Genomic DNA, 14,246 nt, shown 5'->3' with positions numbered 1-14,246 from the left:
ATAAGGTCTTCTTGTATAGTGCTTCCTTAAAAAAGTTTAGGATAGTTAAAAACAAAAGTTGTTGAATTGAACTTGTGTGCATTAAGGTTGAATGCATCACATTTTGTAATTATGCATTTAATATTTGTCTTCCCTTCTGGGCTAACTGCCCCATGAGGGCAGGTATCTCTGTCTTGTCTTCCCAGCACTTCCAGCACTGTATTTCCAGTGTGTAACACAGTGTCTTTCACATAGTAGTCAACCAATAAAATTTGTTGGACAGATATGCAAATAAATCAATCAGTGAGGTTTCACCCAGGCTGCATAACTCACTCAAGTGTCTAGGTTATGGCTGGCTGACATGGCTTTAAGAACAGAAAAAATCTTGAGTGAAATGTGAAGGAGAGTATGGTCACATACACTTAGAAATTGTTTGTTCTGAATCTGAGCTGGGAATATTTCTGACTTTTTGAATACAGGTTTAGACAATGAAAGGACATATCGTATACCAGAGGCTTTATGGATTGATTCTCATGTCAAGTTTTATCTTTCTCTCAGGTAAGAAAATGTGTTCTTATTATCTTTCAATGTCTCATGTACAGTAGGTGACAGAAATAACCCATTTGAAAAATTGCTGGGCTGCCTCTCAATGACTTCCTTTTGGTCAATATGGCTGTAGGACAAGCTGGAGCTTCAGTAAATGAATCCATTCACTCAGTATTATGCATGACTGATGGAGAGCTGGCCTCAAGTAGACTGTAGTAGATTAAAATAGGAGTTTTGACCTTTCTTTCTTTTTTTCTTTCTTTTTTTCTTTCTTTCTTTCTTTCTTTCTTTCTTTCTTTCTTTCTTTCTTTCTTTCTTTCTTTCTTTCTTTCTTTCTTTCTTTCTCTCTCTCTCTCTCTCTCTCTCTCTCTCTCTCTCTCTCTCTCTCTCTCTCTCTCTCTCTCTCTCTCTCTCTTTCTTTCTTTCAAGGAGGGCATAGCTCAGAGTGGCCCATGTGGGGATTGAACCAGCAACCTTAATGTTGTTAGCACCAAGCTCTAAACAACTGAGCTAACCGGTCACCCCTGTTTTTTGACATTTCTTAATGCAACTCTGAATTGCAATTTGGTGGTTGATGCACAACTAACAGAAGTTTTGGGTTTTCTTTTGGGCCTCTTTCTTTCATGCATAATGCTTTATTTAAAGCTTCCTGGAACATTATGTGACCATCTTTCTGTTTCCATTATACGTACATGACAACAATCACAGAATATAGACGCAGAAACTGAGGTGTGCCAAACACTGGTCACTGATTCACAGTGACACACAGGCATGTGTTCTGGGGAGGCCAAGACCTTACTTTGACTCTGTGACAGGTATGGAGATAGATTCTGTCTTTGTTTCGATTCTGCAGCAAACAGATGATTAAAACAGTTCAACTGAAGTAGCTGGTAATTTGGAGACTTAAGGAAAATGTTGTCTTGGAAAACTGCAATTTCAACCATATTAGGTAAACTCAGTTGTTATCATTGCCTATTTAGCTTATCAGTCTTTAGCTAAAAGGTCATCCACGCCAGTGAGTGACAATTCGTGATGAAATAGATCTGGGGTTTAAGTTGAACAGCTCTCAGATTTGAGAGCTAATCTTTGGCAAAAACACCAACTCATCATCACCATCAACAACAAACACTGACTGGCTTCCTGCTGTGTGCAGGGCCCGATGGGAGACGATGTTTCTTACACTAAAGCTTGAAATGGGACTTATGGGGCACACTGGCAACTCTGTCACCTGGCCTTGACTACCCACTAAGATGTTGATTTATCTTTTTCCTGTCTGTTTCCTCAAAGGCAAGAAACTATGTTTACTCCATTTCTTTATCCAAAACATCCAGCATAGTTCTTGACACACAGGTTAGGCATTCAGTACATATTTGCTGATTTAATAAATTAATTTAATTTGCAATTATAAAACTTTTTAAATTAAAGATTATTGGGGTGACCATGATTAGTAAAGTTACATAGGATTCAGGTGTACAATTCTGTATTACATCATCTATATATCACATTGTGTGTTCACCACCCAGAGTCAGTTCTCCTCCCATCACCATATATTTGATCTTTAAACACCTGTATGGTAGTGGTGTATGTGACATAAACTCTAAGTGGGTCTTTTTTTAATGTGTGTGTTTGTGTGTGAGCGGTCATGAGTCATGGAATAAAGGGATCTAGGAATAGAGGGATCTAGGAGTCTTCAGTAGTCATGGAAGAAAAATTGGAAGAGTCTGTGATATTGGGAAGCTGGAATGGGTTTTGTGAGGAATACTATTGGTGAGTGAAAATTATGATAGATGTGTAGATTTTAGCCCTGCAGAGGTTACTTTAAAGAAGTCACAAAGTTTTCCAGACTCAGTTTTAAATCCATAAGTCAAAGTAATGATTCTTTTAGGTAATCAGTTAGTTCTAATTGTCCTTCAGTTGGTGAGAAATTCATCATTTTCTTCTTGGAAAAAATGTTATATCCTTGAAACAATGGTTCAGCCCCCTTTAGGCTCTAGACAAGGCCCCAGCCTCCCAACTGTGTGGGTCATTGTGGTAGAGGGGGCTGGGGCCAAGCCTAGATTAGGCAGAGGGTGATTCATATCTTCTAACTGGAGGGAGCCATGCACAAAACCATGTGCATGGAAGAATACTAAGGGTGAAACAGAAGAAACCAAATCTGTTATAAGGTCTAAGGGGTGAGAGTGGAGCTAGCAAGAAGGAGTGAAGACTGAGGTCAGTAACTGAATAGTTGCAGAATGGAGCAGGAGGTAAGGAATAAAGCAAAAATACCCTCCTAATTGGTCTCCCTGCTTCCACTCTTACTCTGTATAGCCTGTTCCAACACAGCAGCCAGAGCAATCCTTTAATGTATTAAGTCAGATCATTCACTCTTGCCAATAAGTTTCCATCACAATCAGAATACAATCCGAATGCTTTAATAAAACCCAAAAAATACTGCATGATCTAGTATCCCACTGCCTCATGGGCCTCATTTACTACCATGCTTTCTCTCTTTCACTCCACCCTAGACACTCTGGCATTCTTCCTATTCCTTAGACATGCCAAGCACAGTCCTACCTCAAGGCCTTTGCACATGCTATTACCCATGTCTGAGTCAGTCTTTCTCCACATCTCTGTAACCCTGCACTTTTTCATCTCCTAGGACTAAGTTAAAATGGTTCTTCCTCAGAGAGGCCTTCCTTAACTATGTTATCTAATGTAAACATTCCCATTTCTCCCATTCCTATCCCTCCCATCACCTAGCTCATCAGCCTGTTAATTTCCTTTAGAGCATTTTTCACAATTTGTAATTCTTTTCATTGCTTGTTTATTGACTGCCTTTCTCTCTGGAATGCAAACTAACTAAGACCAGGGACCTGGTGTGAACATGAGTTCACTCTATCACTGTATTCTAGCACACATAGTCAGTACTCAATGACCACCATTGTCGAGTAAATGAATTTTCCAGGGTGCTTCTGGATTTATGATTAAGGACATCCATTTTGTTGGATAAGACATGGGCCTTGAACCCATTATTTGAAAGAACAATCACATTACCTATATGAGGGTAATTCCTCTGCCTCCGATTCTAAGCAGGGCTGTTGGCAGGCCACATACATGGTCAACAGCCTGGGTACTGGAGAAGGGAATGTGTTGGATAACTCTGTGGCTCGTGACTGGTGACAGAAACAAGGCTCAAAGTTGGATATGTGGCAGATCTGGTTTATCTAAAGATTAGTTGGTTACTCACAAGACCAGTGGGAATTGTAGGCAGTGGGTGACAGATAGTAACTCTGGTTCTCTGTGGTTGTCCATATTATGTCCACAGTGATGTGGGTAATGGAGCTCCCCTGTGTCAAGCACCTATCTATTATATCTGTTCAGACTTGGTCTATAAAGGTTTTCAATGTTCCTGAACACTTATTTGCAAGACTTTGTGATACTAAGAACCAGAAGAGCCCTTGCTGAGGTAAAGCTTTCATATACTATGGGAATGAGTATCTTCCTTCTTCTCTTTTCTGAGTGAGTAGTGACATTTCCCAGTTGAGGCAGGCATGCTGTACCCTCACTCTCAGAGTGGCTAAATTCTCCACAGTATAGACACAGCCAATGCCTCTGGTGGGGCCCCTTCCACCAAATCTGTTTTGCCTCCTCTCCCTCCACTGATAGGAGGTATTGCCAGGTGGTTAACTGGGCCTTAAGCCTCATGCAGTATTATGAGTTGAATTGTATCCCCACAAATGTCATATATTGAAGTCTTAACCCTCAGCACCTCAGAATGTGACCATATTTGGATATAAGGTCATTACAAATGTAATTACTTAAGTAAAGATAAGGTCATACTGGAGTAAGGTGGGCCCTTAATCTGATATGACTAGTGTCCTTATAAAAGGGGCAAATTTGGACACTGACACACACACACAGGGAGCAGGCACACAGGTAGAGATTGAGATGATGCAACAGAAGGCATGGAACACCAAATATTATAAATAAACAATCAGAATCTAAGAAAGAGGCATGGAACAGATTTTTCCCTCAGAAAGAAACAACCCTGCCAACACTGTATCTCAGATTTCTAGCCTCCAGAACTGTGAGACAATCAATTTCTGTTGTTTAAGCCACCCAGTTTGTTGTTCTTTGTTATAGTACGTTAGTAACTAATATACTCAGACTCAGATGGTCAGTCAGGCACTCTGGATCAGAAATCTTGGGTACAGTAGAGGAAAGCAGGTCATGTTATAGGGAAGAACCAGTGACCAGGTCATGCCCACACTGCCTGAACTTCATTTGTCTACTCTTCCTAAGATGCCTAAAATCTCAGTTCCCTAACCTTTGAAACACTTCAGCATTTCAAGGAAAAATTTTGCCAAGAGAAGAACAAACAAACACATGCAGAAACCAAGTACAGAATATATCTGATGATTACTTAATGCTGTCTTCAGAAAATAAAGGGAAAAATCATTCAGAGTTTCTATCTCTTAGAGCTCTAAACCTTTTACTCACTGACTTTTAAAATAAGTGTATTTATTACTTTTGGGGCCTGACAGAAAGAGGGAACTCTCACCTGATCTTTCACCAAAAGTTCTGTAAAAAAGAGGGCAGGGCACAAGTTCAGTTTGCAGTTTAGAACTTCTCATTCTATGCCAAATGCTTCACACACACCCCTGATACTTTTGCACAAGGGACAGCCCTCCATCTGCCTACCCATTGGCTTCCAACTTAGTGCCCTAATACATTTATTCAGTCAATAGCTGTAAAGGACCTACTATGTGCCAATCATTATGCCAGGCACTGGAAATGGACAGTAGGCGCCAAGACTCTGGTCATACCATTGTCTTGAAAATCAGATAATCCAAAGTTGGAGCATTCTGGGGAAAAACTTTCATTGTTTAATGCTCAGTGACTTCAATTCTGCTTAAAAGTTCCTTAAACAGGGCATCACCAGGCAAAACATCTTTGGAACTTAGCAAAAAGCAATATAAAATTATATATATCAAAAAACCCATTGTGGCAAAAATTTTATTTCCCCCCAGGCTATGTCAGAGAAAGACGTGGGGCACAATGTCTTGCTATATCAATCTGCTAGAAAGTTAAAAAATGGTAGCTGGCAGACAAAGACATCACCAGAAAAGGAAACTACAGACTAATATCTTTTATGAATATAAATGCAAAAATTTTCAACAAAGTACTAGCAGACTGAATCTGGCAGTATATTAATTAATCCAGCAGTCTATATGCCCTGACCAAGTGGAATTTATTCCAGGAATGCAAAGGTGGTTTAACATATAAAAACGGATAAGGGGAGCCAGGTCAAGATGGCTGAGTAGGTGAATGCTGTGCTTGCCTCCTCTTACGACCATGTCAAAACTTCAACTAAACTATAGAACTACCATCATTGAGGATCACCTGAAGTCTAGATGAATATAAGTCCTATAAATAAGGATATACAGGAGAAGCCACCTCGAGACCAGTAGGAGGGGTGGAGATGCAGAACAGGCTGGCCCCATACCCATGTGTGGTGGTTAAAAAACATCCAGAAGGATATCTCAGCTGTGGAGACCCCCTCCCCGGGAGTGAGGGGTCCCAGCCCCACACTAGGCTCCCCACCCAGGGTTCCAGTGGTGGGAAATCTCCACAATTTCTGGCTGTGAAAGCAGTGGAGATTGTGGCTGAGTGAAACAGAGGGCTGATGGACTCCCAGGCATTCTTATTAAAGGGCCAGAGAATTGCCATACTCGCTGATGGACTCACTCACTCTGAGCTCCAGTGTGGGAGCAGCAGCTGGAAAGGCACCAGGGAAATACGGGGAGGAACTGAATTGTCTGGCTTTAGGGAAAGGGCAGGAGGGGTAGCTTTATCCCAGACAGATGTGCTGGCAGAAGCCATAGTTTCTTTGTTGAGCCCTCCCCACACCCAGTATGCAGACACAGGCAGCTGCCATATCTGAGTCTCCATCAACCTAACTAACAGCATTGGCCCTGCCCTGGAAATTCTCTGAGAACCTGCCTCACACAACCTGTGGGCCTATCAGTGGCTTTTCCACAAAAATGGCCTGCTGTGTACTGTCCTAAAACCTCTCAAAAATTCACAAACCCCAAACAAGTGTCATCTGGCCTCACTATGCTCCATACCTCTTGCTAAGCAGCCCCAAGCTTGGCACGAGCAGCAGCTGGCCTAGGATCCCAGTATAGCCTCTCCCAGGCACCTCTAAGCCCAGCACAAGTGACAAGCATCTGCAGGTCACTTTATAACTCATACCAAGTGGCCCCTGGCAGGGCATAAGCAGTGGCTGACTTGGCCTGCAATACCCCACCCCGAGAAGCCCCAGAATCAACACACCTGGTGTCCAGCTTCAAACCACACCAGAGCACCACCCTTAAATGAGACACCCAAAGGGCAGACTGGCCAGGCACCAGAGCCCCATTAAAGTGAATCCTGCTTGGTAGGGTCAGCTGCTGTACACCAGCTCCCCAACTGTAGTCACAGCCAGTCCTCAAAACCAATAAGCCTGAAGGTCAGGCCCTCCTATTGACTTGCAAACCTCAACCAAGGCTCAACTTCAACAGGAGGGCACACACAACCCACACAAGGGACATACGTGGAGCAGCCTGCTCAGGTAACCAGGGAGACTGTGCCACTGGGCCCCATAGGAAACCTACTACATAAGATCACTCTACTAAGAGTGGAAAACATAGCAGATCTACTTAATACATAGAAACAAACACAGGGAAGCAGCCCAAATGGAGAGACAAAGAAACATGTCCCAAATAAAAGAACAGAACAAAGCTCCACAAAAAGAACTAAAAAAAATGGAGACAAACAATGTACCAGATGTAGAGTTCAAAACACTGGTTATAAGGATGTTCTATGATTTCAGGGAGATCTTCAACAAAGAGATAGGAAACATAAAAATGGAGCTAGAAAACATAAAAAAGATCCAGTCAGAGATGAAGAATACAATAACCGAAATAAAGAATACATTAGATTATTCTTTAGGGAATAATTAGGGAACCAATAGTAGATTAGATGAAGCAGAGGATCGAATCAGCAACATAGAAGATAAGTTAGCAGAAAACACCCAATGAGAACAGCAAAAAGAAAAAAGAATTCAACAAAATGAGGAGAGTTTAAGGGGCCTCTGGAAAAACATCAAGTGTACAAATATTTGCTTCATAGGGGTACCAGAAGAAGAGAGTGAGCAAGGAATTAAGAAGCCTGTTTGAAGAAACAATGACGGAAAACTTTCCTAACTTGATGAAGGTAATAGACATAGAAGCCCAGGAAGCACAGAGAATCCCGAACAACATGAACCCAAGGAGGCTAACACTAAGACACAACATGATTAAAATGCCAAAGGTTAAAGACAACGAGAGACTCTTAAAAGCAGCAAGAGAAAAGTAGTTATCTACAAGGGCGCTCTCATAAGACTGTCAGCTGACTTAAGAAAAAGAAGAAAAATAAGTTCAAAAACGAATAATAAAATGGCAATAACTACATAGCTATCAACAGTTTCTTTAAATGTAAATGGATTAAATGTTCCAATTAAAAAGCATAGGAGGGCTGAATGGATAAGAAAACAAGACCCTTACATATACTGCCTACAAGAGTCTCTTCAGATCCAAGGACATGTATAGACTGAAAGTAAAGGGATGGAAAAAGACATTTCATGAAAATGGAAATGACACACACACACACACACAAAAGCTGGGATAATAATAGTTATACCAGACAAAACAGACTTTAAAACAAAGGCCATAACAAGTGACAAAGAAGGACTCAGTAATCATACTTCTGGGTAGTTATCCGAAGAAACCCAAAACACTGCTTTCAGGGGACGTGTGCATCCCATATGTTCATTGCAGCATTATTTACAATAGCCAAGACCTGGAAGCAACGTGGGTGTCCATCAATGGATGAATGAGAAAAGAAGAGGTGGTACATATACATAATGGAATATTACTCAGTCATAAATAATGAAATCTTGCCATCTGCACCAACATAGATTGACCTAGAGGGTACTGTGTTGAATGGAGCAAGTCAGACAGGGAAAGAGAAATGCCATATGATTTCACTTATATGTGGAATCTAAAGAACAAAATAAATGAACAGACAAAACAGAAACAAACTCATAGATACAGATGGGAAGGGGTTGGGCGACAGGTGGAAAAGGGGAAGGAATTAAGAAGCACAAATTGGTAGTTACAAAATAGTCATTTGAATGTAAAGCATAGCATAAGGAATATAGTCAATAATATTGTAATAACTACGTAAGGTGTCACATGTGTACTAGATTTATTGAGGTGATCACTTTGTAAGTTGTATAAATATCTACTCACTATGTTGTACACCTGAAACTAATATAATATTGTACGTCAACTGTAATTGAAAAATAAAAATAGTTAAAAAATTGATCAACCTCTTGAGAGTATAATGCTAAGTGAAATAAGTCAGACAGATAAAGCAGAGAATCCTATGATTTCACTGATATGTGGTATATAAACCAAAAAGAACAAGACAAACAAATGAGAAAGAAAAACTCATAGACACAGACAATAATTTAGTGGTTACCAGAGGGTAAGGGGGTGGGGGGTGGGTGATGAGGGTAAAGGGGATCAAATATATGGTGATGGAAGGAGAACTGACTCTGGGTGGTGAACACACAATGGGATTTATAGACTATGTAATACAGAATTGTACACCTGAAATCTATGTAAATTTACTAACAATTGTCACCCCAATAAATTAAAAAAAAAATTGATCAACCAATGTAATACACATTAATAGATTGATGGGGAAAATACAAATGTATATCTCAATTGATGCAGAAAAAAACATTTGACAAAATCCAACACCTTTTCATGATAAAAACACTCAGCACACTAGAAATAGAAGGGAACTTCCCCAACCTGATAAAGGGCATCTACAAAAAACCAGCCGTGAATATCACACTTAATAGTGAAAGTCTGAAAGCTTCCCTCTAAGATCAGGAACAAGACGAGAATGACCACTTTCATCACTTTTACTTAACATTACACGGGAAGTTCTCGCCAGAACAATTTGGCAAGAACAAGAAATAAAAGACATTGAAACTGTGTGTGTGTGTGTGGTGGGGAAGTAAAACTATCTCTGTTCACAGATGATATGAACTGACATAAAAACATCCTAAAGAATCTGCAAAAAAGATAGTTAAGTTAATAAACAAATTCAGCAAAGTTGCAGGATACAAGATCATCACAGAAAAGTTAGTGGTATTTATATGCACTAGTAATGAAAAATCTGAAATTAAGTTAAGAAACCAATTTTATTTATACATAATAACATCTAAAAGAATAAGATCTAAGAATAAATTTAACCAAGTAGGTGAAAGACTTCTACACTCAAACTACAAACATTGCTTAAAGAAATTAAAGAAGACCTAATTAAATGGGAAAGATTCTGTTCCTAGATTTAATATTAAGATAGCAAGATTTAATATTATGATGGCCAATATTCCCCAAAGATCTATAGATTCAATGCAAACTTTATCAAAATCTCAATGGCCTCTTTTTTTTCCAGATATGGAAAAGTTGATCTTATAATTCATATGGAATTGCAAGGGACCCTGAATAGCCAAAACAATCTTGAAAAACAAAAACAAAGTTGGAGAACTCACACATTCCAATTTCAAAACTTACTACAAGGCTACAGCAATCAAAACAGTGTGTTTTTGGCATAAGGATAGATATAGATTAATGAAACAGAACTGAGAGTCCAGGAAGAGACCCTTACAAGTATAGTCAATTAATTTTCTACAAGGGTGCCAAGACCATTCAATGGGGGAAAAATAATCTCTTCAACAAATGGTGTTGGGACAACTAGTTATGTACACACATATCCATGTATTCATGTATACATATGTACACATGTAAACACATGTAAAAAATGAAGTTGGACCTTTACTTCCCATCATATACAAAAATTAACAAAATGGATGGAAAACCTAAATATAAGAACTATAACTATAAAACTCTTAGAAGAAAGCATAGAGGTGCATCTTAATGACTTTGAATTTGGCAATAGATTCTTAGAAATGACACGAAAGAATAAGCAGCAAATGAAAAAATAGATAAAGTGGACTTTATCAAAGTTAAAAACTTTCGTGCATTAAAAAACACTATCAAGAAAGTGAAAGACAGCCTACAGAATGGGAGAAAATATTTGCAGGTCATATATCGCATAAGGTCCTATATCCAGAATATATAAAGAATTCTTACTACTCAACAACAAAAAGACAAGCAACCCAATTAAAAAATGGACAGAGGACTTGAATAGACATTTTTCTAAGGAAGATATGCAAATAGCCAACATGCTCATGAAAAGATGTGCAAAGTCTTTAGTCATTAGGAAAACGCAAATCAAGATCTTGATGAGATATCACTCCACACCCTCTAAGATAGTTACTAATTTTTTTAAAGGTATAATTGATATGCAATATATATTAGTTTTAGGAGTGCAACATATTGATTTGATATTTGTATATATTGCTAAATAATCACCACAATAAGTTTAGTTATATCCATCACCATACATAGTTATAGAGGTTTTTTTTTAATTTATTGGGGTGACAATTGTTAGTGAAATTAAATAGATTTCAGGTGTACAATTCTGTATTACATCATCCCATTGTGTGTTCACCACCCAGAGTCAGTTCCCATTGTGTGTTCACCACCCAGAATCAGTTTTCCTTCCATCACCGTATATTTGATACCCCTTACCCTCATCTCCCGCCTCCCACCCCCACTTACACTCTGGTAACCACTAAACTATTGTCTGTGTCTATGACGTTTTTTTAAATTTATTGGGGTGACAATTGTTAGTGAAATTACATAGATTTCAGGTGTACAATTCTGTATTACATTATCTATAAATACCATGTGTGTTCACCACCCAGAGTCAGTTCTCCTTCCATCACCATATATTTGATCCCCCTTACCCTCATCTCCCATCCCCCACCACCCTTACCCTTTGGTAACCAGTAAACTATTGTCTGTGTCTATGAGTTTTTGTTTCTCATTTGTTTGTCTTGTTCTTTTGTTGTTTTTGGTTTATATACCACATATCAGTGAAATCATATGGTTCTCTGCTTTTTCTGTCTGACTTATTTTGCTTAGCATTATACTCTCAAGATCCATCCATGTTGTCACAAATGGCACTCTTTCATCTTTCCTTAACGCCGAATAGTATTCCATTGTGTATATATACCACAACTTCTTTATCCATTCATCTATCGAAGGACATTTTGGTTGTTTCCATGTCTTGGCCACTGTAAACAAAGCTGCAATGAACATTGGAGCACACATGTCTTTATGGATATATGTTTTCAGATTTTTTGGGGTAGATACCCAGGATAGGGATTGCTGGGTCATATGGTAATTCTATTCGTAATTTTTTGAGGAACCTCCACACTGCCTTCCATAACGGCTGCACCAGTTTGCATTCCCACCAACAGTGTATGAGGGTTCCTATTTCTCCACAGCCTCTCCAACACTGTAACATAGCCATTTAAATGAGATTTATGGTAAGTTTTTCCTAACATGGCAAACACTTATATCATAATGTTAAGTGAGAAAAGCAGGATACCCCATTTTTGTACAGTATGGTTTTAGCTACATAGAAACAAGGAAAACCCATGCACAGAAAATAAAAAGCCAAAGGAAATATACCAAAATGTTAATGTTGGTTGTCTCTAGGTGGTAGGACTCTGGCTGACTTTGTTCTCATCTTTTTACTTTCTAGTACTTTCACTTCTTCTAAAAAGCATGTACAGTATCACTGTTGTAAAGAAAAAAACCATTTCTTTTTTTTTTAGTGGGGAAAACAATAAATGTAATTTTAAAAAAAGGCAACAGGATAAAGGCAAAGAGACACAGAGGAGACAAATCAAGAAAGAACATGCTTCAGGGGAGCAATCATGCAATTTGGACTTAAAAATTGCCAGGGAACAGATGGCAGCATCCAAGCAGACATCTGCAATGGATAGTTAAATCATATGCAAAGACACAGGTGGTCTTTGAAGCACACCCTAGAGAGGCCCCTCAGAGAATGCAGCTTGCCTGGCCAAACAGAAGGGCAAAGCCCCTGTCCTGCCTCATCACTGTGCAGCCTCCTCCGAGCCCTGCTGGGGGCCTGGAGGCTGCAGCAGGGCTCAGTGCAGATGTGCTTGCACGTATGAGGGTGCAAAAGAGTTTGTGGGAGAAGAAAGAGGCTTCTAAGAATGACTATGGCAAACATGGCAGCTGACATTTACATGGGGCTTTACAGTTTATAAACATTCGCACATATATAACCTAAATGTGGGTGATTATTGCATCATCTTTCCTAATAGCCCTATAAGGTAGGTAATTATTATTCCTGTCTTACCATGGAGGACCGAGACACAGAGAGAAGTGAAGTGGGTTTATTTATTTAACATTCATATAGTGCTCACTATATGCCAGACACTGCCCTAAAAGGTTTTCATGCATTAATTGTCCATGTTCACACAGCTAGTAAGGGGCAGTACTGGAACTCAAATATTGATTTTTGGACTCCACTACACCACACTTCTGCTCATATCTAAGCAGAGCTCACAGATATGCCCGCAGAATCTCAAGTATAGCCACAAGTGGTTCTATCATCTATCTATCTATCTATCTATCTATCTATCTATCTATCTATCTATCTATCTATCTATCTATCTATCATCTATCTATCTATGTAATCTATTTTTTCTGGTTGTAAGTGTAACACATGATTGTATCAAAATGCAAATGTTACTAAAATAAGTAACATAGAAAGTAAAAATCCTCCTAAATATCACACCTAAAGATACTCATTCTTAACTGTTTGATGTGTGTTCTACCAGATTTTTTCTATACATATGCTAACACACATATTTTTCTCTTATTTTAAAAAAATAGGGTAATACTATATCTACACTTATGTAACCCCCATTTCATAAAGACTTGAAAATCTCTCCATAACTATATAGATCTACCTTGTTTGTTTTAATATTCCATTGTATAGAGGTAACGATTGCTTAACTAGTCACTTATTGATAGACATACAGATTTTCCTGTTTTCTCAATTATAAACAATGCTGCAATAAATATCCTGTACTTGTATCTATGTATACATGTACATTAATTTAGAATGAAGTAATAGAAATGGAATTACTGTATCAAGTATATATGCAGTTATACACAATTAAAATTTTCATAAATATTGGCAAATTGCCCTTCAAAAAAAGAGACTGTACTAATTGGTACTCCCACCAGCAGTGTATTAAAATGACTTGTTTTCCCACAGGCCCATCAAAACTTCCTATTCTGTCTAAAATGTTGTCACTTTAAAAGGCAATAATGGTGTCTTATTGTTGTTCTAACTTGTATTTTAAAAATAGTGAGAGGCCGTCGTTTTATATTTCTGATTTTGTAAGTTGCTGTTCATGTCCTTTGGCAACTGGTTTTGTATTAATATTTTATATTGCAGAGAGGAAGGGCCTTTGTAGACCACATAAAATTATGGTACATTCTCTTTTAAGGGACAAATAAGCCCCGGAGATTTATGGTAACCATAAAACTCATTGTTAAATGTTGTACTTGACGTCATTTTGGAGGGCTGAACAGAAAAGCAATATTAACATAATCAAGACTTGGGTTTCACAGCAATTGTTGCTTTGTGGGATTAACTCTTGATTTATTAGCCACATGAAAGATGATAAT

General features: G+C 38.6%; 1 protein-coding gene across 1 annotated transcript in view; it reads left to right on the top strand.

The window, feature by feature from the left end:
• Positions 1-467: 467 nt before the first annotated feature.
• The window catches only part of ADGRG4 (adhesion G protein-coupled receptor G4), a gene marked incomplete at both ends in the record, with an annotated part of 131,693 nt that continues 117,914 nt past the window's right edge, over positions 468-14,246 (top strand). The window contains one exon of the mRNA XM_081042993.1: positions 468-537. Within this exon, the coding sequence (XP_080899119.1) occupies positions 468-537 (70 nt within the window). The remainder of the gene's footprint in view (positions 538-14,246) is intronic.

The sequence above is a fragment of the Rhinolophus hipposideros genome (assembly GCF_964194185.1).
Source record: "Rhinolophus hipposideros genome assembly, chromosome: X".
Lineage (NCBI taxonomy): Eukaryota > Metazoa > Chordata > Mammalia > Chiroptera > Rhinolophidae > Rhinolophus > Rhinolophus hipposideros.
This window is presented reverse-complemented; position numbering and strand designations above follow the sequence as displayed.